Consider the following 27,284-nt stretch of genomic DNA (forward strand, 5'->3'; position numbering starts at 1 on the left):
TGGTGTGACGAGTCCACTTCACAGCTAGTGAGTGTTTTCTACAAAACAGTATTTTCAGTCTACTCTGTCCAATGGAGTAGCACATAAACAACAGGGGACAAGATAGGCTGCAAACTAAGGTATAGCTTTCTGCGCAATGAGGCATCTGAAAGGCTGACACCCTCGGTCCGCGGCTCTATCTAGCGCGGAATTAGACTGCCACTTGCTGTCTTGTAAGGTGGGAACATACCCATTTCTCTCGCCGAACTTAGGCTCGGGACCACCTCACAAGCAGACTTCGTAAAGCACAAAGGTCAGTTCTTTAGTAATTCACATTCTTAGTCCTGAATTTTGTTCTTCACATTTATAGAAAAAGCTGCTTGGGTAAAGCAAATATAAGGAATTCTTTCCCAATACAGCAAAGGTACTCGTCAATCCAAAGTTTGGATTCCTCCTGAAGAAGTCTGAAAGCATCGCAAAGTCAAAGCCGCTCCTCACGGTTAATATAGCACACTGCCTGTGCTATCACGTACTTGACTTCTGGCAAGTTATTCATTATTTTGGGGTCTCAGTTTCTTCATCGTAAAGTAGTGATAACAATGGTATCTACTTCACAAACTGTACTGAGGATTAAATGGAATTTACTCCTATAAAATATTTTTAATACTGCCTGACACATAGCAAATGTTCAACAATTAGCTATTATTATGATATATATAATAAATCTTTAGGGAAGAATATAACCTTTCCCTTTGCAGAGGCACGGAGCATAAAGCTTCAGAAAACACTTATAAATAATTATTTCTACAAATAAAGGTTGACTGGAAATGCATAAACTAGATGTGTTCCTATAAAACATTATAGCTACTGTCAAGTACTTCTATAAATGATCAGAGTTGGGCTACATGAAAAATTAAAATCTGAATGTTTGTGTATATAGTTCATTTAACAGAATAAATATGGAGATTTTTGAAAACAATGTTTTCATTGTTGGGTGTCCAAAGGGCATATTTAACTTAGTCCCTGATCCCTTTTCTGTTGTCCACACTTGTTCCTTCATCCCCTTACTTCCGTGGCCATCATTCCTCCCAAGTGGCACACACCAGATGTTGGGATTCCAGTTGTTCTTTTCACTGGGATGAAGTCTGGCTGGAGGAGATGACTTAGCCCTTGTAAGGCTCTTCAGACTTAAATGTGCTTATTTTTCAGGTAGCCCACATGTAAGCCCAACTATCATGTTATCTAAGTAACTGCCAAAGAATATACTTTGCCAATAAACTGGCTGGTTTAATTCCTATATTTCCCAGCATTTTTGCTTTTAAATATAACCTATGAATAAGAAATTCCAAGGATTAACCAAACACCAAAAACAACTATGGGTAAAGAATTTTAAAGGCCAGAAGTGTGGTGCAAGTAAGACTGCACTCTGGCTTATCCAGTAACGTGGGGAAGAACCTTGAGCACATTTATACCCTGTACATACACAGTATGGGTATTTTTCTGTTCTCATGCTTAAGTCAAAATGTCCACCATCACTAGGGTGCCTTATACACACACACAAGCATGTTTGCAGTTTCTCCAACACACAACAAAAGACTCATTGAGTGCAAATACATTTCCAAAGCCCTGAAACATGCAACCTCAAGTTCTGACTCTTCTTTGCCATTAACAAGATCCGAAGACATTTTCTTTCTTCTTTTTTTTAAAAAGATTTTATTAAGTAATCTCTACATGCAACATAGGGCTCAAATTCACAATCCCAAGATCAAGAGTCACACGTTCCACCCACCGAGCCCACCAGGCGCCCCAAGACTTTTTATTTCTAAAAACTACTCTTAAACCTTGAAAGCAACCTTCGACTTTACTTCCATTGCTCTCAGTAGAGAAAACAGATACCAACTTTAGCTGACTCCCCAGAGATGAAAACCACAGTCCAGTTACCTCTCCGCCATAGAATTTACAGTGGAAAAAACTATGTTGACGGACAATTTCGAGAATGGCGACACTGAGGTCTGTACTTCCTAAGTTTCCATCTTAAATTGTTTCTATCTCTTTTAAAATGAGCAGATATATTTAAGGGAAGAAATGGAAAAAGAGCTCTGAATTAAGCTTATGGTAACAGAATAAATAGGACTAATTTTGTCACAGATAATCACCCAATTCAGTAGGGTAAATCTGTAGATTCTCTGTGTGGGGGGGGGGGGAGGAAAATAGGATATTTCCTGAATCTCATTACAATTCTTCATTTAGAGATACTAATGTAATCCTAGATGCTATAGACATGACAGACTGGTATGCTTGCTTTCATCCAGGTGCAAATGCCTGTCATTGTTACAGGATTTCAGCATCTTAGCACAGGACAAACTGACCCACACCTAAGGCCAATCTCCTACAGCTGCAGAACTCCATTTACCCTCCTCAGTTTTTCCCCTGCCTATTTAGCTCCGAAGTCGATTCCCCAGCTTTTCAGATACCCCAAGTGCCACAAACATGGACTCAACTCCACTTTGGCCAGTGAATAATGTGGATTTTAACACACAGTACTGATTTTCAGGAAAAAAAAAAAAAAGGAAAGGAAAACAACAAAAACTAATAATAATAGGTCAGAAAAGAGAGGAAAGGAGAGAGAGGCCATCTACTGATTTACCTTGATCATTAGGCATTTTATCAGAGGAGTCCGCTAACAGGCCAAGCACAGGGGGAGAAAAAACAAGAGCAAGGATCACAAGCTTTGAAGATGGGACAGGCAGAATTTTTAAAGGAAAAAAATAAAACCCCACAAACTTCCAAACAAATCGAGTCTTATTTTCAATACTAACAGAAAAGAAATCCATACATGGTTTCCACATTTCCACAGACTCAGGCCCCAACTAAATTTATTCCTAGGCTCATTTGGTTTGGTGCTTTATCTTCACTTTCTTATCTAGAGTTTTCTTCAAAGCTCCCATTAGTGTCTTTCTCTCTACAAAGGTCCACGAAGAAGCCTTTCAGGTTAAGAGCCTGCATGTGTTGAAAGGGAATCATCCATCACAATAACATGCTATTACTCTGCCTGAGAACCAAGAGAATCACATCTGGACTGACTGGTAGACACTCTGAGATCACTGCAGTTCGTCTGCCTTCAACAGCCTTGTATGGGACACGGTTAGACCAATAACCTAGGGAGCACTGACTTGGTGTGGTCAATGGGTGGCTGAGGGATCATTTTGAGATAAATGTTCACACTGTGGCTCATAAGCTCATCATCAGGGCTTTTTCTATTCTCCGTAGTCTCTATATGCTGAAGTGATACGTGCAAGCATTGCCCCACTAAAGAGACATAAAATAAAATGCTGTTTAGTGGGGCTTTACCTTTAGGTGTTCTGAACTGGACAGCTTCAGACATGGGCCCCATGCCCTTTGAGTTCCGGGCTTGGATTTTGAAGTAGTAGGGGGTGTCAAGCGTTAACTCTTGTATCTGGTGAGTCAGCCTGTTGCCCACAACAGGCTCAATAACCCAGTCGTGTATCTCCGCATTCACATCCGTGCTGTAATAGATGATGTAACCTGTCCAAAGGAGGATATGAGAAGATATCTTATTCCTGCCTTTTCTTTTGGAAGCAGTTAGTCGATAAAGATACGTATTATAGCATATACAAATAGAGAACCAGTTACTGATTAAAGACCAACAGTAAAATGCATTCAAAATGCTACAGTGAACATCATATGGAGAAAACCACAATTTCAACAGTGTCAGCCTATAAGTTATCAATCATCTATAGAGCAGTTGAAGCAATAAAACTAGTTATGGTAATAATATAGGATTAAGAACTCTCAGGAGCTAAAAAAGACAAGGAAAACAATCCAATCACTTCAACGTTTTAATATTTGAATAATGTACCCATCAAGGGTCTATGATTAAAATAATGGCCCAACGTGCTGTTTAGCTCTTGCCAATGTGATTTCCCAGGAGAAAAACTCCCAGGAGACCTGGGAGATGGCCATATCTTTATTAAAGCTCTCCCAAACTTGAAGTGAAGTCACAGTGAAACATCACCTGATACTCCCACCAGGGGGCACTCTCTCTCCATGGCTGAGGCTAGAAGAGCTGACCACATGCCTACCTGCCCTACACAGCGCAAAAATGCAACACATCATTACTGGTTTTTAAAGACAGAATAAAATGTAATCCAAGACAAGTCATGCTTCATTCTTTTACAGAACAGGCAAATTCAAAAACCTAAAAAATGACAAAGACCAGGGATTTATGGGAAGGAATTCTAATGGAAAGTCAAAGCAGGACATTAAGAAATGCTTTCAGTTTCCTTATTCATCCTTATTCATTCCGTATTCAATGCTTTCAGAACCCTTATTCATACAAAGGAACATCAGAAAGCAAACTCCTGTTCCTCAGGATACACCTACATGAAGCAGAGGTTCTGAGGGGGATAATTAACAGCTAAATCCCACCAGGCTTCCCTCCCTGATAAAGCTGAGGAAAGCATAGTGTCCTCTACTGTGGAAAGTTCTCTGGAAGTCCAAGAAGAAATCCCAGGCCCCTTCAAAGGCCTAGGCCAATCCAAACTTCTAACCCTAGTTGGAGCACAGGAAGCTGAAGTAGCCGGCCTGGGGAAAAAGGGGAATTAAAAGTCTAATGGGCTTTTTTTGGGTTCAGGTTAAAAGAGTTGAATCCATATTTACTGGGTATCACCCTGTAGAATCAGGCAAGGTCTTTAACTCCAAAGCTGATCATCCAGTCAGAGGCAGAGAAGAACAGCTTTTCTGATGAAAATAAATATGTCCATAAGGTCCCACTGTAGCCAAAGATTGTCCAAGTAACAACACCCATCAGACTTTCACACAGTTAGAACGACCAACTGGCAATTCATTTTTACATTAACTATGAGCAAACAGCACGCCCTTGGTCCACTTTCAAGGACCATCATGACTCCCTGCGCCTCATAAAATGATCAAGCCAACCTCCGGACTGCCACTTCTCTCAACCACACAGTCCTGGGCTGGAATGCTTCTGCCAGACAAGAACAGGGAACAGACACACACTCAAAGGCATCTTACCTGTAATTTTGCCATTGGCTTCTGAGGGAGGTTGCCAATTTACAATTATGGTCCTAGGTTTTCCCTCTTTACTCACAACTGTCACATCCTTGGGTGGGGAAGTAGGAACTACAAAATAACAAGACTTTCAATAATTCCTGTCCATTCCAATTTCATTCACCATTTCCACAACCCTTTCCTCTTATAAGGTGCTACAAGAGGTATCAGGCAAAAAATGCTCAAGCCTCCTGGCTTCCAAGAGCTCATAGTCTACCTGCGCAGAGATCCAATAAAAAGAATATGCAAAGTACCAAAGAAAAAAACACCATACTATAAGGATATAGAATTGCTATCTTGGGCTGGAGGTCAGGGATTTACAGGGTTCTTAGGTAAGGAAATCAGAAGACCTTTGTAGTTCGTTACTAAGTATCTACATTATCCCAGGCATTTTACAAATAGCATTTCACTTAATATTTGTGGCAACTTGAAAGGCAATTACCACTATCCCTGCTTGACAGATCAGGGTACCGACAACGAAAGAAGTTATGTAATTTGCCCAAGATGACATTCTGCGCCCCCCCCCCCAATTTGGATTATTTTGTTAGAATATTTTCAAGTGTAAAATAATTTTCTCTTTCACTTATAGTTGGCTCTCCAAACAAAATATAATGTTTGAAACCCCCTATTCCCTCAAAGAATTAATCAATTACAAATTGCTGTTTTTATTTTAAGTTTACACTGTCAACTATTTGAGATTATGGCTCTGAAATGTAAAGCTGTTTATGAAACAACACTAATAGAATAAAAATAACCTTGCGTTTCTTGTATTTCCATGTTATGGGTGATAACTTTTAATGTACTAGTAGAGAAATGAACAAATTAACTACATCCTTAAATTTACTCTTCTCTTCCTAAAATTCTGGAATTTTTCTATCATAAAATGGAAGGAAGCCTGGTGAAATGCAGATATCCTAAGAGAATACATAATATTATTTATTAACTAACAGCCTGGAATGAAGCAAAAAGGTATTCTTAAAACTAGCAAAGAAAGCAAACTCAAGGTCTATTTAAACTTTTGTGCACTGTTATTTTTAAGCTCTCCAGATCCAACCCTTCGTCTCTGTAGGAAGTCCTATCAACTGTGCAGGAGACATAAAGACATTAGGGCCAGGCCCAGTCTGGAGGGACTTGAGAGCTCCACTTTTTCATTATTTATGTATAGGAGAAAGAAGCCATAGGAGGCTGGAAGGGACAGAGACTCCCGATGGTTACACATATCCCCACACTAGGAAAGTACAAGAGGTAGAAGGACAGGCCTACAAATGAGCAAAAGGCAGACAGAATCACAAACTTGGAGAGCCTGCTTTTGCCTTAATTTGCTTTGGTGTCTTTTATCTCTCATGTTTACTTACAGACAAAATCCCTCAGGCTGCCCCAGTGGGATTTTACCAGATACTAACTGGTTGTAAGCAAGCTGCTAGGGCAGCTTTGGGGTTCCCTGGTAAAGTTCTGAGGCTCTAGCAAGCATGGCCTTGGCGGTTGCTTGATGAAGAGCAGGTCACTTCGTTTTTTCTATCTCAATTTAGCAGTAAGGCAGGATTAATGACAGTAATCCCTTATAATCGCACAGTGCTTTATAATTACCATGTGCTTTCTCATCTGCTCGTTTTACCTCACAATAAGCCTGTAAGGTAGGAAAAGCAGGTATTATCATTACCCCTCTTTTACAGATGGAAGAAACGACAGGCTGGATGACTTACTTATGTCTTACACAGTCAGTATTTGGTTGACCTGGGATTGAACTCAAGTCCCTTGATTCCTAAAATCTAGTATACTTTGCATTCTATTATCCCATTATTTGCTAATATTCTTGTTCAGTGAGGAAGAAAACATAATTCATCAGTGGAAAAAGCAAACACTGAACTCCAGCTGTGCTGCTCACTATGTTCTGCAAGTGGGTTAATTCACACCCTCGAGTCTGTCCTTGGGTAGCAGAAGCAGGCGATGAGAAGTCTCATGACCTGGAATATGGCCCAACATTAGCTGGACTTCCACTGGCTTTCACATCTTACAAAGAGAAGAAATGCCATTGATACAAGATTCAGACAACACATACCAAATTCAAAGGTGGTGCCATGGGCTGTCATACTCCATGTGCTTGATCTTCGACCTTTGGTCACCATCACAGAGAATTCATACAGTGTATTTGCTTTTAAACCAGTCACCAAGTAACTCAGAGTTGTTGCATTTGCATTCTGGAAGCATAAGAATCAAGGACTTTAGAATTAGGAAACATCAATAGTTAGCTTTTCTCACCCAGAGCAAATGTGCCAGTACCTTGTACTTGGTGTTTGCTGGGATGTTGGTTTTCCATCGGACTGTGTAGTACCGGGAATCTGTGATCTTCTGGTGTTTGGGCAGGGAGTTGTCCGCCCATGTGATCCTTATGGTGTCATGACTCAGAATGGAAGCCTGAACCCCCACCGGTGGCATCATGGGAGTGGGATCTGGCACTGGAGTGTATGGAGCGTTAATAACAAATAAATCAACTTCAGAAGTGTCTGGGTAAAAAGTAATTAAAAAAGGGAAGTGGCATTTTAACGTAAACAAAAATAAAAGAAAAGGAAAATGCAGGGAAATATGATGGAATGAAAGGTGAGAAATGGAGAAAGAGAAAGAGAATCCGGAATTAATAGATAACCACCATTCATGAAAAAGAATATTTTCACTTGTGTTCTTTCAGGAAAATTTTGCAGGAAAACGTCTAGGGAAAAAATTAACTATATTCTCTACTGTATTCTGTAGGTATATTAACAGTTGATAATCCAGTGATTTTATGAACATATTCATACTTGAATTTTCTTTAAATTACTTGAAAATTCTATCTCCTTTCCAAAAAGGATTGTGAGGGGATACAAACTACTTTTAAAATCAAGGGTGTAATTTCAGAACAAGCAACACAATCCTCAGGGTCTGTTTTGGTATTTAAGTGAATGTGACTGAATTTTGGGGGACATGGCGTATCAATGCAGGTCAACGAACATGTAAAGGTCCTACTCTCAAGCCTGAGTCCTGAATGCCAGCCAATGGCAACTTAGCCTGGTCTTGGTTTGAGGGTTATCCGATACCCACACAGGGTCCACTTCAGATCTGCTGATGTCCTGGGTCTAAAAGCAGTACAGCAAAATGGCTCATATCCAAATAAATCAAAAGGAACTCAAGGGCATTGCTCTTCCTGAGGACAAGGTAGGCCGACACCATGAGGAAGTATCTGCTATGCTCTCTCCCAGTAGAATGAGAATAACCCACCTAATGAATCCAAATCAGTTACAGGAAATGACATACTTATGGGTCCAAGTGACAGCCATTATGAATGTTAGAAATCAGGGTACTTATTTGATAGAAGGGAAAGTCTATACTCCTATGTCCTGTGCCATATGCAGCTGACACCTTCTCAAAGCTCAATGTCAAAATAGAGGCTAGAATGTGCACACAGGCACCAAGGACCATGAGCCCAGGGCAAAACAGCAGGATCCACTGGGCTTTATCAACGCTTGGTCAGGTTTTCTAAGTACCTACACACTTATTTATTTTAAGTTAAGGTTTTAAAACGGGTTTCCCACATGGTTATGGAGAGTAGCCCTTCCTGTAACTCAAAACCTGAAATGGCATGAACCTTGTTTACGAATAAGTGCCAAACTAATGTTAACAGTCTCCATTTGTGTATTTCCTACACAATGAGGACTAAAGGTAACAGAGGGACAGCATACATTATACTCAAGGGCTTTGTTCAAAGGTCAGGAAACAAACCAATTAGTTATAGAAAATGCACCTTTGGGTGCAAAAATCATTAGATTTGAGAAAATTTTTTTATTTATAATGACTCTTGGAAAAGATAACAAGGTTAGATGACTTAGGAACATTTCCTTGTACACTTCGAGCCAGAAGGCTATATTTTTAAGTCACATAAGAGAAAATAATTTCAAAAAAATTTTTTTTTCTATTATAGGCTAATTTAGGAAAGTAGCAAACACACTTATTTAAATATTCTCATTTTCATCTTACTCTTTTTTTTTTTCCTTTCTGAAATACCAAAGCTCTTTGCAAAAGAACTTATAAATTGTAAGCACACAGAAGAAGACAGGTTAGAACTACCAAACATGTAGTCATGATGCTGGTCTTGTTAAGTAAAAGCATTAAAGAGAAAAAGGGGCGGAGATGATCTTTTTAAAAAGAATAATGTGAAATTTGCACTATTATACAAAGTAGCCAGAAAATGCAGCAGGCAATAGAGATACACAGCTCTGGAAAACAAACGGAAAAGAGCATTTCTGAAAATGATACATTCTTAGGTTTTTAGGACCCTTTAGAAAAATTTATAAGTCTAATATATTTATTCCAACAAACTTTCTCATTCAGCTCTACATTAGATGTTTTATCTACAGAGATTTTACATTATATGAATATTCCTTTACTGCAAAAAATATTTTGGTCTCATTTGTAATAAATGTACAGTTGATCCAATGGATAGTAAAACCGACTTTATAGTCTTTATATAAATAAAGCTTATGAACAGCAAATAGAAAAATACTCTCCCAATCAACTCAGGTGACTAGTAAAAATGCTGGATTCACTGATCACACACATTTATTGAGACCATCAGTAACCTATATAATTCCTCCAGAGATATGGAGACCTGTTCATTTTTTTTCACTCATGTTATAACTCACATGACCAGAAGACAAAAACCACTTTTTTTGAGGGGGGGGCAAAGGGAGAGGGAGCGAGAAAATCTCAAGCAGGCTCCATGCCCAGCGCAGAACCCAATGCAGGGCTTGATTTCACAACCCTGAGATCACGACCTGGCACAAAATCAAGAGTCAGATACTTAACCAGCTAAGCCACCCAGGTGCCCCAAAATCACTTGTAATTCTCTCACAACTATAGTTTCTAGATCTGATCACATTAAAAACATGTGTTATATATCTACATGGAATTATTTATATGAATGACTAGATCGTTAATATTTTCTAAAAAGCAGAACAGAAATTAATAGAAATTTCTGTGCTGAAAGCCTATTTTCCTATATGAAGCCTGAAGCCTACATGGGCATACACTTTCCCTTTCCACTGATACCTACGGGACAGACCTCATGACAACATTCCACATAAACTGCTGGAAAAAGTGCTGAAGACCAGAGATGGAAAGGATGGCTTACCTGTGTGAGGTCTGGTCACAGCACTCTCATACAGAGGGATGCCCTCACCCACATTGTTAAAGGCTTTCAGGGTTATCACATAGTGAGAGCTGGGATCTGAAGGAAGGAAACAAGTGAAAGCACTTAGGAAAAAATTCTCCAGAATTTAAAAAATTCAAGGGTAACAGTGCATGATCTTAAGCGCAGAAGAAGTCAGGAAAGAAGATTTTACAACTTTCAGGTGGGATTCCTCCAGGGTGTGGGGAAATGTGGAGATGGCAGCACACACAGCACAGAAACACTGGGAGCAACATCTCAGAGTCAGTCCCAGCAGTGAGGGTGGCTGTGCCCGAGTCCTCTCTTGGCGTCAACTAACCAATGGTTTAGTGATGTTGCTGTACAGTGGAGGGCTTGGACGAGAAGAGTAAATAAGGTTTCCATGTGCTGTAAGCCCATAGGTGGAACTTGGTATTTCATTGTGGTTTCACTTGCATTTCTCTGATGATTAATGACATTGAGAAATCTTTTCATGTGCTGACTGTCCACTCATATATCTTCTCTGGTATACTGCTCATCCCAATCTTCTGCCTACTCTTTTCCTGGATTGTCATCTTCTTATTAAGTTGGAAGAGTTTTGTATTTCTTTGTCTGATATTTGACTCAATTTCTTTGTCTGATATTTGAATGATGAGTATTTTCTCCTAGTCTATGGCTCATCTTTCCATTTTATTGGTATCTTTCCAAAAGTTAGATGTTTTAAATTTCAGTGAAGTGCTATAAATTAATTTTTTAATTTAATAACTTATGCTTTATACATCCTGAGAGATCCTTGTCTACCTCAATGTCATGAGGTTTTTCCCTGTCTTCTTCTAGAAGTTTTATGGTTTTAGCTCTTGCATTTAGGTCTGTTTCTGTGTATGATGTGAAATAAAGGTCAAGGAAAGTTCCCTTTCTCTCCCATTCAGATATCCAATTCTTCCCACACCTTTTGTTGAAAAGACTACCCTCTCCCCACTAAATTATCTTAGTGTGTTTGTCAAAAATCAATCAGGCATTTATATATGGATCTATTTCTGGACTCCATTCTGTTCTATTTATCTATAACACCTACCTCTGCACCAATAACACCACAGTGGCTCGAATACCATAGTTTCATATAAGTCCTCAAATCAGGTAATGTGGGTCTTTAGAAGACACCCGAAGAAATGTTGAAAAGACCACACTACCTGATACTCTTTTTCAAAACTGTTTGGCTATTCTAGTTCCTCTGATTTTTAGAATTAAGTTTATCAATTTCTATTAAAAAAAAAGTCTGCCAGGCTTTTACTTGGAAATGCATCAGGGAGAATTGTCATTTTAATGATATTATTCAATCCGTAAACATGGTACCTCTACTTATTTAAGTCATCTTTAATTTCTCTCAGCAATAATTTTCTAATTTCCAGTATACAGACCTTGTACATATTTTTAAAGTTTATCCCTAAGTATTTCATATTTTTTGATGCTAAGTAAGTAGTACTGTTGTTTTAATTTCAACTTCCAACTGCTTATTGTTAGCACATGGGAATATAACTATTTTTGTATATATACTAAGACTTATAGTCTTAGTAGCCTTTTTTGTAGATGCCTCAGGATTTTCTACCCCAGTAACAGGGAGAGTGTATAGTGCTCAGATATTGGTTTCTAAATGTCATTTTCCATAAAAGAAACCAGCACTCCTTGGAGAAATGACTGATTCAAGGGCTAAGGGTAGGAAAATATCAGATAAGCCCGCTGTATTTTACTGCATCAAAAAAGAAGAAAGTGCTCAAAGAAAGATAGAAGATGTCAAACAGAAAAATCAGTCATAAAGAGACTCCCATTAGCTATTCCTTCACTAAGGAAGAGAAGGAAATCTCTTCTTTACCAAAGAATGCTGATAAATGTGGAAGAAATAATAGAGTTAGAAATTCACTTGGGAAACACCACAGTAATAACCGTTACGAAAGACACTACAACTAGTGAATGAAAGTTTGACGAGGAACAAGACGTTTACAAAGACTCAAGGTATTTCCCCCACAAGGTATTAATTAATTCTGAAGGAGAAAACAATACCTTTATGGAATGTGGCATTTACCCTCTGAACCAAGTGATTAAAGTTAACATCACTAGCACCAGACTTTCACATGCCTCCTGATAAGATGTGCTGACAAGAACACATGCTATTCCTTCCAAAAACGCGTAAGCTGAGAGTAGTGAGGAAATATTAGGCAAGTCTAAACTGAGAGATGTTCTACAAAATATAAATAGTCTATACTTATCAAAAATGTCACAGTCATAAAATTCAAGAAAAAACCAAGGAACTGTTCTGTAGCAAAGAAAACTAATGAGACGTGATGACTACATGCAACAAGCGATCCTGGACCAGAAAACAACGTTTTTCTTTTGTAATAAAGGAAATTAATGAAGCAACTAGTAAAATATGAATAAAGTCTACGGATACTATCTGAGTGTTAATTTGTTGACTTTGGTAACTGTACTGTAGTTATATTGGAAAATGCCCTCATTTTTAATCCCACATTAAAGTATCAGAGGGTGGAGGGGCATCACTTCTGTAAATTACTCTCAAATGGTTCAGAGAAAAAATATGTACGTTCAGGAAGACAAGAGAATGATAAAGTGCATACGGTAAAATGTTAACTTTTGGGGACTCTTAGTGAAGAATATACAGAAATTTTTTGTATTATTCTTTTTTTTTTGATTGGGAGGGAGAGTGTGAGCAGGGTCGGGGAAGGGCAGAGAGAGAGGGAGAGAAAGAGTCTTAAGCAGGCTCCATGCCCAGCACAGAGTTTGATGCGGAGCTCGATCTCATGGCCCTGAGATCAAGACCTGAGGAAAAATCAAGAGTCGGACACTTAACCGACTGAGCCACCCAGGCGCCCCTCTTTGTATTAAAGTTTTCTGTAAAAAGATATTGCATGGAGCACTGGGTATTATACGCAAATAATGAATCATGGAACACTACATCAAAAACTAAGGATGTACTGTGTGGTGACTAACATAACATAATAAAAATTATTATAAATAAGTTTTCTGTAAAAAAAATTATCATACAATAAAAAGTCAAAAGAAAGAAATCCCATGTGCAATTACTTCTTCTCCCCAGCATACATACCCAGATTTTCGATGGTGTAATAACGCTGTTTATAGTCCACTTTGATGGTCTGGGCATGAGGGCTGCCAATGCCATAACCAATGGCATAACCTCTGACCACAATGTTCTGATTCTCTGGAGGAGTCCAGCTAACTACAATACTAGTGACCAGTGGCCGGACGTGAAGAGAACTAGGCACTTCAGGAACACGAGTTTCTGGGAAGAAAGTAGAAAAGCGAGACTTTAGAATATTTACCATCCTTGGGGCATGGTGTTTAGCCTCCTTCCAAATTATCTGGGGTTAAGATTTTTCCATTATGCCCAAGAATTCACAGAGAATCAGTATGTATAGTGTAGTATGGCTCATGGTTTTACCACATTCCGAGAAGAAAGCAAAACCCAAACAGCCTGAAATACAAGACAATGCAACACTAATCTGGAAGGGAGACAAAGAGGTCTAAGAACTTCTGTCCAAAGGAGAGAAACAAATAAACTGCCTTTCAATAGGTATTCATTCCCCTTGGTCCCACATCTGAGTCCCAGACTCAACTAGGGGGAATGAGAAAGGCTTAACACCAACTAATTAGAAGCCTGCTCTCAACAGATGATCACGTATCGCATTACAGCAATTGTATCAATTATTTACTCCCTTAAGTAATTTAAGTCAGAAAATAGGAAACTTTAGAACTACATATTGATTTAAATGGTGGGAGACTAAGAGGCTTAAAAAAAAAGGTAGCAATTTATAGTATCTTTCAAATCTGTTACTTCGAGGCATAGCCTACTATCTAAATTTAAAAACTGGCAAACCAAGAATGAGAATAAGGACCCAGTCTTTTGTCTCCCAAGTGCAGCACCTGTGTGTCATAAAGGTACATACACACATCTACATAAAGGTACTCGTTGAATGAAGAGGTAGAAAAAGGGCAACGTGTCCAGGACTAAGAGAAAAAGGGAGGCAGGTTAATGTGGCTCAGTGTGAAATTTCAGATCATCCATCTACTCAATGGCCTTGATGAAAAACTAGACTTAAAGCACCTGTACATTTTTATTTGTTCTGGTTCTGCTTAAAGGGACAGGTCTCTCAAAGCCCCTGGGGCAGGAGTGGGGGAGGCGGAAGCACTCCAGGGGACTTGCTGTGTTACAGTAACGACAGCAGTGTGATACATTAAAGTTCACAGACTTGAGCCACATACACCCCCAAATCTGTGGCTTTCCAGTTTAACTAATTTGACTACAGTTGGTTAGTACCTAGCTTCTCCCAATCCTGTGGATTGTTGTTCTTACCATCTAAGTCACTTTCAAAAGTTTCAGCAGACAGCCAGTCAGTAGCTGGGCCTGTACCATTGACTGTTAGGGCAGCCACTCGGAAATTATACTCAGTCCCCCGATCAAGACCTGAGATCCAAATAACAAAAAACAAACAAACAAACAAACAACAAAGACAAAAGACAAAAAAAGACAAGCTGAAGTAAGAGTCTGGAAAACAAAAGATTAATACTTTCTCATTAAGTATTTCATCCACCAAGTCAGTACACAGCTACCATCTTGACAAACTTTCAGTTAGAGTGAATACAGCACAAGCAGCACATGGCCATAGCGCAGAGGGGCTCCCACATCCCCAGTAGAGGCTGAAAGCCCACACAGTCAAGAACAAAACCACCGAGCAGAGTTCCCAGGAGATTACAGATCCTTTTTTTTTTAAGAGCTTGAAGGCCCCTCAGAGATCATTTAATGTAATCCCTTCATTTTTTTACTTAGGAAGCTAAGGTCAAAAAGAGGTCAAGGATAATGAAAGAGTCATAACAAAGGAACAAAGTCAGTTGGTCTCAGAAGACACCTAACACCGGAAAAGAATTAAAAGATGTAATTCCTGCTGGGTCACCTCACCTCTGTTCTCTGAGCCATCCCATAACAAGAGCAGAACAACTGTAAACATCGAATATGGCCTACAAACCTATTTCAAAACAGCCTGTTTGCCCATAAGTATATACAATAAGTAAAAGAGGAATAAAGCCTTTCTTTTATGCAATTTTTCATAGTACTATCAGTAGTAATAAATTCACCAATGTACTGAAGGCAACAAAAATTCACATGTAAAAGTCTACCCTACAAAGCAGAGCAACAGGCAATAATATAGTCAGCTATTCAGATAATTCATGCATCCTTTTTTCTTTTTTTTTTATGTTAAAACACATAACAAAATTTACCACCTTAACTATTTTTCAGTGTACAGTTCACGTGTATACATCTTTAGAGCACTTAAATACTAGATACTGCATTACATCTTACAAGGTTATGAGAAATGATCCAATCTCTGCACATTGAAATATTGGGATCTTTGGCCAGCAGCATTGTACAGAAGCTCTAAAGAGAGAACCACAGAGAGAGAGAACGTGGCCAGGATGCAGGATGGCTCAGTTAATGAATCCTGTCACACGGTGAGAGAAGAGATGGGAGGTTCTATCCTCAGCAGGCCCATCCTGAAGCTGTCTGCCCACAAAAAAAGCAACAAGCAAGGCAGAAGGAGAAGCAAAATGGCTGGGCCCAAGTCAGTTTACCCATCACCTCCCTGTATACACTGAAGCAGAAAGTGCCAGAGAGGGCTGTGCATATGTTTGTAACTGTTAATAGACAAATAGTATGGACTACTGGCAAACATGGCTCAACTGAGGTCCTGAAAGAATTCAACCAAATTATCATTCCCTCCCCTCTGGGGAGTTAGAGTGTAAGAAAGAAAGTGAGAGAGAGACAGTGCTCACGCACGCGTGCACGTGTGAGCAAGAGATGCGTGTGTAAAGAGGGTAAGAGTTCCCTTCCTCCCAGGTAACCTACAGAGTTCATAGACTCAAACTAAGATCCACAATTCATATTATAACGATACCATTACTTCTGGCTAACACTGAGTCATGTCATCTGTGGCTCAGGACAGGACCCTGGTAATCCATATTGCTCTCTTATACTTATCAAGCTTCTCAAGAGAGCAAAAATGTCCATTTTTGCTCACCATCATGTACCTAAGGCCAGTACATGCTAATACAAGTTCAATAAAGTCTGTTAAACAAATGAATCTAAACAGGATTTCAAAATGCAATGATTCTCTCCGTAAAGAAGAAGCTATTTTTACCATAAAGGTGATTATTTCGCTTACACATCAAACGTTTCATTGAGAAAATGAACAGTCTCCTCATGGTCCAGGACTATATTCTGTTTTTACATTATTAGCAGCAAGAACAGTACCTGGTGTAGAGTAAATATCTATTAAATATTCAAAATAAAAGCCTTACGGATGGGAAATATTATCTGTATTTGGAGTCAAATCAGCAACTTCTTTTTTTTATGTTCAGTTAGCCAACATACAGTACATCATTAGCTTCTGATGCAGTGTTCAATGATTCATCAGTTGCATATAACACCTAGTGCTCATCACAACACGTGCCCTCCTTAATACCCATCACTGGGCTAACCCATCCCCCCCAACCCCCTTCCTTCTGTAACCCTCAGTTTGTTTCTCAGAGTTCAGAGTCTCTCATGGCAATTGGTTTTTAAGAACACCCGAGACCAACTGTACTGTAACGCTCCTTTAGTGAGATGTCTCAGCAACACCACTGCAACCATGTCTACTCACTGCAGCTTAGAGCTGTGGGGTTCAAGTGAAGAAACTCAGACTGAAAGCTACCCCTGGAGACGAACATTCACCTATTTTGAAAGAAGTCAATCCATCTCCGAGGTGAGGAGTAAGGAGAAAAGCTTGTTGGATTACAGGAGTACAAGTTTTCACTGCCAGTGACTCACTTAATTCTTAGAAACTCTTCGCATTACATTTTTTGACCCCAGATCTTGGTTCTGTCAAGAACTTGGCCCCTAGAGGCATAGGAAAGTGGCAGATGTCAAGTTTCTCTACCAAGGAGGGGGAAACGTAAGGGAAGCTGAGAGCTCCCCAAGGGTGATGAAATTCATTCTCAGGGCTTAGGTAATGATGTCAATATCTCCAATTCTTGCAGTTTTCTTCTACCAGCTCTGCTGGGAACCTCCAAAATGGTTTCTTAGGGGCATCTATCTTTATTCTTTATAAGCACAGTCCCAATATCCAAAGAGGAAAAAGCACTTCATCTTCTTCCCATGCTTCTCCTGCAAAGTCAACTGGCCCTTGCAGAGCCAAGTCTACTCCCCCTACTGGGGGAAGGAAGAGGGGGCTATTCTGTCATCTGTAGAGGAAGCCCATATCAGAGAGGCAGTAGGGCCCACTGTCACCGAGTATGCCACTTGCTCTGCTGCACATAAAGGGAAATCTACACAAAAGGAGCTATCCTGGACAGAATTCTCTAAAATTTTATCATGTAACAAGTAGAAGCAAGAAAGATTATGGCATTGCTATAGCTATTCACAAATGTTTCAGGCCACATACGCATGTGTGGTGTCAGTGCCATATATGTGTGTATATATATGTATATGTATATGTATAAATATATATATAAATCATTTTGTAGAGCTCTGCTACCAGCTAGACTGAGCAGATTTTTGGCCTACATAGCTTTGTTTTACCTTGTTTTGAGATTGCAAAAAACCAGTACAGACTTAGCGTGGTTCCACTTACTATTCTTTGACTTTACAATGATGCAAAAGCAATACGCGTGCAGTAGAAACTGTACTTTGAATTCCGAAGTGTGATTTTTCCCCAGGCTAGCAATAGGAGGCACAATCCTCTCTTGTGATGCTGGGCAGGGGCAGTGGCAGCTCCCAGTCAGCCTTGGGATCACGAGGGTGAACTCCTTACACACTTACAACCGTCTGTTTTTCATTCTCAGTACAGTATTCAATAAAATACATGAGATATCCAATAATTTGTTATAAAATAGGCTTTATGTTAGAGGATTTTGCCCAGTTGTAGGCTGATGTAAGTGTTCTGAGCATGTTAGAGGTAGGCTAGGCTAAGCTATGATTTTGGTAGGTTAGGTGTGTTAAACGTATTTTTGAGTTAGGATATTTTCAAATTTTGATGTGTTTAGTGGGACATAACTCCATCATAAGTTGAGGAAGATCTCTATATATATTCAAAAAAGAAAATGTGGAGAATACAGAAAACCACAAGTGAAGAAATAAAACTCAAGCACCATCTCAACACTCAGAGATGACAGAACCTATAAGATTGTGTTCAATTAACTTTTATCACGTCAGATGTAGACCAAACCATTACAAATTCTTTTGAACTGTTTTTACTTTAAGTCAACTGCTCAGAGTAGTCATTAGGCTAGCAAAACTCAATGCCTGAAAAAGACGCCAGCTCCTACCTTTCACCCACATGTAAGGCAGCTTACCTTCAATCAGTTGAGACAACTGTGTCCCAGTTACCAAGGTCTCAGTGACATCACTCTTTCGGGAGGCCTTTCGGTAGCGGATCTTGTAGCCGGTAATCTGACCGTTTTGTGTGGCTGGAGGAGGTGGCTGCCAGTGAATCACAATACTCTGGGAAAGACAAGATTATGGGGAAGACTGAATACATCAAAATCTTGTTCCTGTTTTATAAATTATCTTGAATTCACTGACAGAAAGGCAGCAGGGTGCTCAGACAGAGTTTTACTTAGGGATCACTCAAAATTATTTTTTAATTTAAAAAATCCTCCATGATCAAATGGGAAGATTATATTTGCGGGCAGTATGCTCTGGGCCTTTATTCTCCTGGGTATTTAGACATTAGGTAAAAGTCTCAGAAAAGCTTTCAGAAGGAAAATATAAGGTCAGAGGCACATGGATTAGGAAGTAAACTATGGTTAGGTATAAGTTTCTCTTCTATCTCCATTGTGGAACGGCTGAAATTAGACAATTTCTGCCTAAAACTCTTCAAGAAGGGAATCATTAATTAATAGCTGGTTTTTAATTAAAGGACAAGGATTCCCATGGTACTTTTTGAAAGGACTGAGTGTCTAAGTTGTCAATGTAGTCCAGAAGCAGCTCTGGGCCTTTGAGAGGCACACATGGCCTTCACTGCACAGTGGACTTGGCTCAGAGGGAGTCTGAGCCTATGCACCACTCTGACGGATGTCTACCTTCACTTCACAGTGGGCTCATCTCACAGTACTAAGGGGCTAGGGTATAAACAACTCTCCTCTTTCCACTTTATCACCAATGTTCTGAACTGCTAAGATCTATAATGTCAGGATTTGCAAAACCACAATGCATCTGCAGAAAGACTAAAGTAATCTTGGCATCAGAGAAAGGCAGTAAAGTTAAACAGAAAACATGGAGTTGGGTTCTAAGTCCAGCTTTACTGGCAGGTGTAATATCTATGACACCTTATTTCTCTGCTTGATTACAATTCTTTTGATATAGAGTCTCCTTCTCTATAAGCCCTTCTGAGACTTGATAGTATGCCAATAAAAATGAATAGCAATATAAAGTTTACCTTTGAATTTCTTACTTCTAAGGACAGATTCTGAGGCGCAGCGCTGGGAACTGGACAGGCAAAAAAAAAAAAGGAAAAAAAAACTTTTTTTTTCGGTCACCCACATATCACCCCATCATGTGATATTCCTGGCCAGACTTTACACAAATGCACATCTTAAACACTAATTATGCAACCCGAAGGTCTCAACCTAGCAGCCGACGCCCTCATGTTGATAACACTATGTGGATACGGTGTGGCCACATTTGATTCACTTAAAAAAAATGAGACACATTCTTATAAAGGCACCCATACCCAAGTCAGGTTGCACCTTTGGGAAGTCAGATACTTATTTCAAGGATATGACAGTGACTCTAAAATTTTCTAGACCCCAGATACATTCTGAACCTTCAACACATTCTTTTGAATATTCTTGTTGATGGCATATCTTTATCTTGGGGAAGAGCCACAAATATTCTGGAAACAAATCTAATGAATACGGCAAGTAAATGTTCTGGCACATCGGCTTCATTTCCCTCACTGTATTTAGACACACATATTTATATATCTACATACTATTTCTGAATCATCCGAGAGATAGCTGCAGTCACCATCATATACTTCACTCCTAAATACTATAGTACATATCTACATATCTCCTAAGAACAAGGACATTCTCCAACAAAGCCATGATAAAACAATCACATTCAGAAAATATCTTAATGCAAAATATTATTTAGAAAGCTGCAGGGGCGCCTGGGTGGCACAGCGGTTAGGCGTCTGCCTTCGGCTCAGGGCGTGATCCTGGCGTTATGGGATCGAGCCCCACGTCAGGCTCCTCTGCTATAAGCCTGCTTCTTCCTCTCCCATTCCCCCTGCTTGTGTTCCCTCTCTCGCTGGCTATCTCTGTCGAATAAATAAATAAAATCTTTAAAAAAAAAAAGAAATCAGCTGCATTTCTATACACTAGTAATGAAGTAGCTGAAGGAGAATTAAGAAAAACAATCCTGTTTACAATTGTAGCAAAAACAATAAAATACCTAAGAATAAACTTAACCAAGGAGGTGAAAGACCTGTACTCTGAAAACTATCAAACACTGAAGAGAAAAACTGAAGACTACACAAACAAATGGAAAGACATTCCATGCTCATGGATTGGAAGAAAAATATTGCTAAAATGTCCATACAACCCTAAGCAAGCTACAGATTGAATGCAATCCCTATCAAAATACTGACATCATTTTTCACAGAACTAGAACAAATAATCCTAAAATTTGTGTGGAGCCATAAAAGACCCCGAATAGCCAAAGCAATGTTGAAAAAGAACAAAACTGGAGGTATCACAATCCCAGATTTCAAGATACACTACAAAGCTGCAGTAATCAAAACGTATCGTACTGGCACAGAAATAGACACATAGATCAACAGAACAGAATAAAGAGCCCAAAACTAAACCCACAATTATATGGTCAATTAATCTTCAACAAAGGAGGCAAGAATATGGGAAAAAAATAGTATCTTCAACTTCCCAAATGGTTTTGGGGAAACTGGACGGCTATGTGCAAAAGAATGAAACTGGACCACTTTCTTACACGAATACAAAAATAAACCCAAAATGGATTAAAGACCTAAATGTGAGACCTGAAGCCATAAAAGTCTTAGAAGAGTGCATAGGCAGTAATTTCTGACATCGGCCATAGCAACATTTTTCTAGCTATGTCTCCTGAAGGCAGGGGAAACAAAAGCGAAAATAAACTATTGGGACTACGTCAAAATAAAAACTTTTACGCAGCAAAGGAAACAATCAACAAAACTAAAAGGCAACTTACTGAATGGGAAAAGATATTTGCAAATGACACGTCAGATGAAGGGTTAGTATCCAAAATACATAAAGAATTTATACAACTCTACACCTAAAAAACTAAATAACCCAATTAAAAAATGGGCAGAAGACACGAACAGACATTTCTCCGAAGAAGACATCAGACAGCCAACAGACACATGAAAAGATGCTCAACATCACTAATCATGAGGGAAATACACAACAAAACCACAATGAGAGATCACCTCGCACCTATCAGAACGGCTACAATGAAAACCATAAGAAACGATTGTTGACAAGGATTTGGAGAAAAGGAACACCTGTGCACTCTTGATGGGAATGCAAACTGCTGTAGCCACTGGAGAAAACAGCATGGAGGGTCCTCAAAAAGTTAAAAATAGAGTTACCATATGATCTAATAATTCCACTACTGGGTATTTACCCAAAGAATAAGAAAACATTAATTCAAAAAGATATATGCATCCCTATGTTTACTATGGCATTATTTAGAATAGTCAAACCATGAAAGCATCCCAAGTGTCTACAGATAGATTAATGGATAAAGATGTGGTATGTATACACACCCCTCAATGCTCACACAATGGAATATTACTCAGCCATAAAAAAGAATGAAATCTTGCTATTTGCAACAACATGGATGGATCTAAAGAGTACAATGCTAAGTGAAATAAATCAGAGAAAGAAATACCATATGATTTCACTCATATGTTAAATTTAAGAAACAAATGAACAAAGAAAGAAAGAGACAAACAAACAAACAAACCCCAGACTCTTAAATAGAAAGGACAAACTGGTGGTTACCAGAGGGGAGACAGGTGGGGGGATGGGTGAAATAGGTGAAGGGGACTAAGAGTACACTTATCATGATGAGCACGGAGCAATGTATGGAACTGCTGAATCACTATATTGTATACCTGAAACTAATATAACACTGTATGGTAACTATACTGGAATTAAAATTCTTTAGAATGTCAAAAAATTTTTTTAAATTACGTAACATAACTGACAACATATCTAATATTTAAAATTGCCTAACAGTACATCTACGAAATATTAAGTAATACCGTCCTTGATAGCTAATTTTACTCTAGAATCTAGAAGCCAAAGATAATACACATTTTATTTTATTTCATGTGTCTTTATTTTTCTTTAAGCTAGATTCTAGAATGATAGTCCCCCATTTTTTCTCTGAATAGTCCTTTCACTTTTTTTATTGCCCCCCCCCGGTTTTCTTTCATGGGACTAGTATTTTTTAAATCAGGCCAGTTTATTTATTTTTTTAATAGAATTTCCCTGTTAGACATATCCAAACTGAGGAAAATTCTAGAAATAAACAAGCAAACAAACAGGCCTGAATTCTTGAAAAACATTATGACTTTCAGGAAACAATATATATGCTTATTAACCGCAATAAACACTGTTATTTTCTATACTATTATAATACTATTTTTTTTTAAATGCTGGTCTTAAAGATACAAATGTAGTGATTCGAAGGGGCACCTGCCCCCCAATGTTTATAGCAGCAATGTCCACAACAGCCAACCTGTGGAAAGATGTCTATCGACAGATGAATGGATAAAGATGTGGGGTGTGTGTATATATAGACATATACACACACACAATGGAATACTACTCAGCCATCAAAAGAAATGAAATATTGCCATTTGCAACAACGCAGATGGAACTAGAGGGTATTACGGTAAGCGAAATAAGTCAATCAGAGAAAGACAATGATCTCACTCATGTGGAAGTTAAGAAACAAAACAGAGGAACATAGGGGAAGGGAAGGAAAAGTAAAACAAGAGGAAATCAGAGAGGGAGACAAACGATAAGAGACTCTTAATCACAGGAGACAAACTGAGGGTTGCTGGAGGGGAGGTGGGTGGGGGGATGGGGTAACTTGGTGACAGGCATCATGGATGGCACATGATGTAATGAGTGCTGGGTGTTATATAAGACTGATGAATCACTGACCTCTACCTATGAAACTGATAATACACTATATGTTAATTAATTGAATTTAAATTAAAAAATAGTGAAAAAATAAAAATAAAAATAAAAAATGCCGGTCTTGGCCCACTCAATCCCCTTGGTAAGCTGTAGCTTGAAAAATATTGCTCTAGGCCATGGTCACATGAATATGACTCAGCTTAGAAATTCAGTCACAGGTGAGAAATGAAACTGTCACAAAATACTGAGGAATTACAAAGAGCTATATGGCATACAAATATGACTGCAAAGTGAAATACAGCCAGCCTTCCATCAGCCCTGGAATGGTCTGTGTTATGAACAAGCAGCAACATTTACTTATACAAAAGCCCCTACTAAAAACAAAAACATGAGAAACCGTTCAGTACCGGGCACTAGATGTTCTGCCCTCTCTCAGTAAATCTTTTAAACCCAATGAAGTTGGTATTATCTACATTTCATGCATAAAGAAGCATGCTCAGGCATGTAAAGTGACTAAAGTCCAGAAAAGGGGCAGAACTGGGATTTGACCTGAATCTTCTGATGTCAAAGCCCATGACCTCACCAGGGCCCCCACACAAGGTATGTGATCCAAAGGCGGAAAGACTCACCATCTGACAACGTTCGAACAGCAACATCTTGTGTGGACACTCCAGGACCATGTTTGTTGTAAGCCACCACTCGGAAACTATACTCTGTGTATTTTTTCAACCCGTTAATGGTATGGGAGTGACTTGAAACATCAACATCCTTGAATAAAGTAAAATAATTCACACGTATACAACTCAAGCCGCCAAAAGAAATGCTGCAAAATAATTAACTATACAAATTCTGCATTTGATACAATGCGGATTTTTGTCCCTTTCACGAAATGCTATTTAACAATCAAAGCAGATTCATCAGAAACACTGGCAATTTACTGAGAAATATTGCTTGATGTTTAGTGACCCTTCCTGATAAAAACTACAGAATATAACTTGGTACAAAGAAATAGAGTCTGCTGACTTTTCATTTCCTATATACAACTTTTTTATCCTGAGATCTCTAGACAAGCAAGTATTGAGTCTTGGAAATATATATTTCCAAAATACTATTCCAATCAATGGATTGAGAAATGGCTTTGGGGCTCCTGGACGGCATAGTTGGTTAAGCATCGACTCTTGGTTTCGGCTCAGGTCATGATCTCAGGGTCCTGGGATGGAGCCCCACGTCAGGCTCTACACCGGGTGTGGAGCCTGCCTAAGATTCTCTCTCTCCCTCTCCCTCTGCTCCTCCCGCTCATGCTCTCTCTCTAAAATAAATAAATATATCTTACAAAAAAGGGCTTCATCCTTTACCTGTTCTTTATCAGTCCCTTTTTCCATGTAGTATAATTTGTAATTCTGAATTTCCCCATTGCCAGACAGTGGTGTTTCCCAGGTGACGGTGATGGAAGTAGGTGAAGCCGCGTAAGCTCGGATGTTAGGTGCCGGGCCAGGGAGCTGGACTAGAAAGAAAATTTTGAGACAGCAAATGAATGAAATTCACTGCACTCTTCAATAACCATTCTCAGCAATAACATCACATTGGCCATGTTTTTAAAAACAATAAAAACTGAGAAAACAATTGATTTGATTGAAGTGCTTTTAGGATAATATGTAATTAAACACGGTTCCCTTTCTATGACTCAAATTATAACCAAAAACTATCTGTGAAGTATCTCGAATGTATTCAAAGGAAAAAATAAACACTGTGGAATTTTTCTTGTGGTTTCTAAAATCCCAGTTTTTCAGCAGGACTGCAGCACATTAAAGCAGCCATCACAAAAAGAGAGTCTTCAGGGGATTAAAGGGTACACTTATCATGACGAGCCCTGAGTAATGCACAGAATTGTTGAATTGCTCTATTGTACACCTGAAACTAATATAACACTGTATGTTAGTTATACTGGAATTAAAGTAAAAAACTTAAGAAAGAGAGAGAGCCTTCTTTTGCCAGTCACTGGGGCTACGGTGACAGACAGAATCCCTGCCCACAAAGAATTCCCAGTCTAGAGGGAAGTCAGATGTATAAAGAGTGCAAAAGTCACAAGTGCCAACAGAGTTCATAATGACTGTAACAAAAACAGAAAGAGAATACACAACTCTGCTTTGAAAGGGGGATGTGTAGGCAAGGGAAGGACTGGGGAAGACTTCTGGGGAGCCAGAAGCTTCCTCAGATACCGAGGGAAAAATTATTCCATTCAATGGGGAGGATATGTGAGAAGACGGTGTAATGTGGTTCAGGGTGAATAGTGAATGAATGTGGGAGAGAGAATGCTGAGAAGGAGGACACAGCCAGGCAACGAAGAGCTTTCGTGTGCCTCATTTCTTGTAGGTGTTAGGTAATTACTGAAAAATTATGAGCAGGAACATGACATGACATGATCAGATCTGTGTTTAGAAAGGACATGTAAACATACGCATGGAAGAAAAACAGAAAAACAGTAATAAGATTAAATAATGATTTTTAAAATAGCTACCATTTATTGAATGCTTACACTCAGTCCAGGTTAAAGTGCTTTACACGTATTTAAATGATGTCTCATTTAATCCACATGAGAGGGATACTATTACCGGCCCTATTCACAGATGAGGTTGAGAGGCTAAGAACTGTTCCCAAATGACGGGAAAGTCAGTGAGTGGTGGAGCCAGGAGCTGCATACTTTCTGATTCTAACGCGTGGACTCAAGAAGACCGGTTAGGAGATTACTGAGGCCCTCTGTGGGATGTATGTGACTGGAAGACTTGAGGGCTGGTTTGACTGTCCAGCTCTAACTCCTACAACAGCTCCCGTACCTTTTTACTATATTTTGTCTGACTGACAAACTGACAAGTTCCAGTCCCAGTTTATACACAAATTCCAGAGGTTGCCTATGCCTACACTGTGGGAGACATTCTATATTTGAAAACAACTTCTCTGGTGCCGATGTTTCTGTAACAGAATCCGTAAGATTAAAGGAACAGGGAAAAAACTGGCAAAATTTTGTAAAACAAACCAGCTTTCTTGAATAACAGCACCACAGCTTGGCAGTTCCGCTACCAAAGCAGAGAAACCTGAATGTGGTTATTCTGACAGTTGTTTGCTTTATTTAGTCATGAATCACGTTATTCACTTAATGTTAAGAGCATTATTTTGTGCGGCCTGACAGGTGGGATTTCTCACACTTCTGCTGCTACAGAGAACTTTCCTCTAAGTTATTAAAGGGGAAGGAAAACAAAACAATCTCACGATTCCCTTGAAATCACTTTCAATATATTCACTGGATAAGCATAAGCAAATATCCTAAAAGGCACTAAGAAATTCTTTCATCTCACCTGCACAGTGGCATAATAAATGGGAAAAATTTTAAGTTGGTTTGTTCAGCTAAGTATGTAAAGTATTTTCTGAGGGCTGTCTCCAACACTTACGCCTCCCCTGCCACAGGCTGAACACCTCCAGATGAAGTACAAATCTCTTTCCATTAACTCGTCTTTTGCCAAAACATCTTATAGCCACTCTCCATCCCTAAAATACTCTCTAGAGAATCAGGTCCCCTCCATCTACATTCTTACTTAGTCTCTTCCTTCTAATCAAACTCCTTGAAGAAATGATTGTGCCGCCTACTTCCCTTAGAATTACAGAGGTACAATATTAGATAGATAGGATCAGAGGAAAGATCTAGAAGGCATCTGAGCCAGGTCTTAAAGAATCAGTAAAATTTGAGTGTGTATCAGCCGGAGTCCCATTG

The 27,284-nt window shown here is 39.1% G+C and overlaps 1 protein-coding gene across 5 annotated transcripts in view; it reads right to left on the minus strand.

The window, feature by feature from the left end:
- The window catches only part of NEO1 (neogenin 1), a 206,486-nt gene that overhangs the window by 23,201 nt on the left and 156,001 nt on the right, over positions 1 to 27,284 (minus strand). For 3 of the 5 annotated variants that reach the window (XM_034660704.1, XM_034660701.1, XM_034660700.1), the window contains exons 10-21: positions 24,874 to 25,022; positions 24,148 to 24,286; positions 19,747 to 19,796; positions 18,662 to 18,809; positions 14,631 to 14,741; positions 13,365 to 13,559; positions 10,232 to 10,327; positions 7,351 to 7,574; positions 7,130 to 7,268; positions 5,035 to 5,142; positions 3,331 to 3,525; positions 2,627 to 2,659 (exon numbers count right to left, since the gene is read on the minus strand). In XM_034660704.1, the coding sequence (XP_034516595.1) occupies positions 2,627 to 2,659; positions 3,331 to 3,525; positions 5,035 to 5,142; positions 7,130 to 7,268; positions 7,351 to 7,574; positions 10,232 to 10,327; positions 13,365 to 13,559; positions 14,631 to 14,741; positions 18,662 to 18,809; positions 19,747 to 19,796; positions 24,148 to 24,286; positions 24,874 to 25,022 (1,587 nt within the window). The remainder of the gene's footprint in view (positions 1 to 2,626; positions 2,660 to 3,330; positions 3,526 to 5,034; positions 5,143 to 7,129; positions 7,269 to 7,350; positions 7,575 to 10,231; positions 10,328 to 13,364; positions 13,560 to 14,630; positions 14,742 to 18,661; positions 18,810 to 19,746; positions 19,797 to 24,147; positions 24,287 to 24,873; positions 25,023 to 27,284) is intronic. The other 2 variants (XM_034660703.1, XM_034660702.1) reach the window with 2 other exon arrangements.

Source organism: Ailuropoda melanoleuca, chromosome 5 (assembly GCF_002007445.2).
Source record: "Ailuropoda melanoleuca isolate Jingjing chromosome 5, ASM200744v2, whole genome shotgun sequence".
In the NCBI taxonomy this organism is placed as follows: Eukaryota; Metazoa; Chordata; class Mammalia; order Carnivora; family Ursidae; genus Ailuropoda; species Ailuropoda melanoleuca.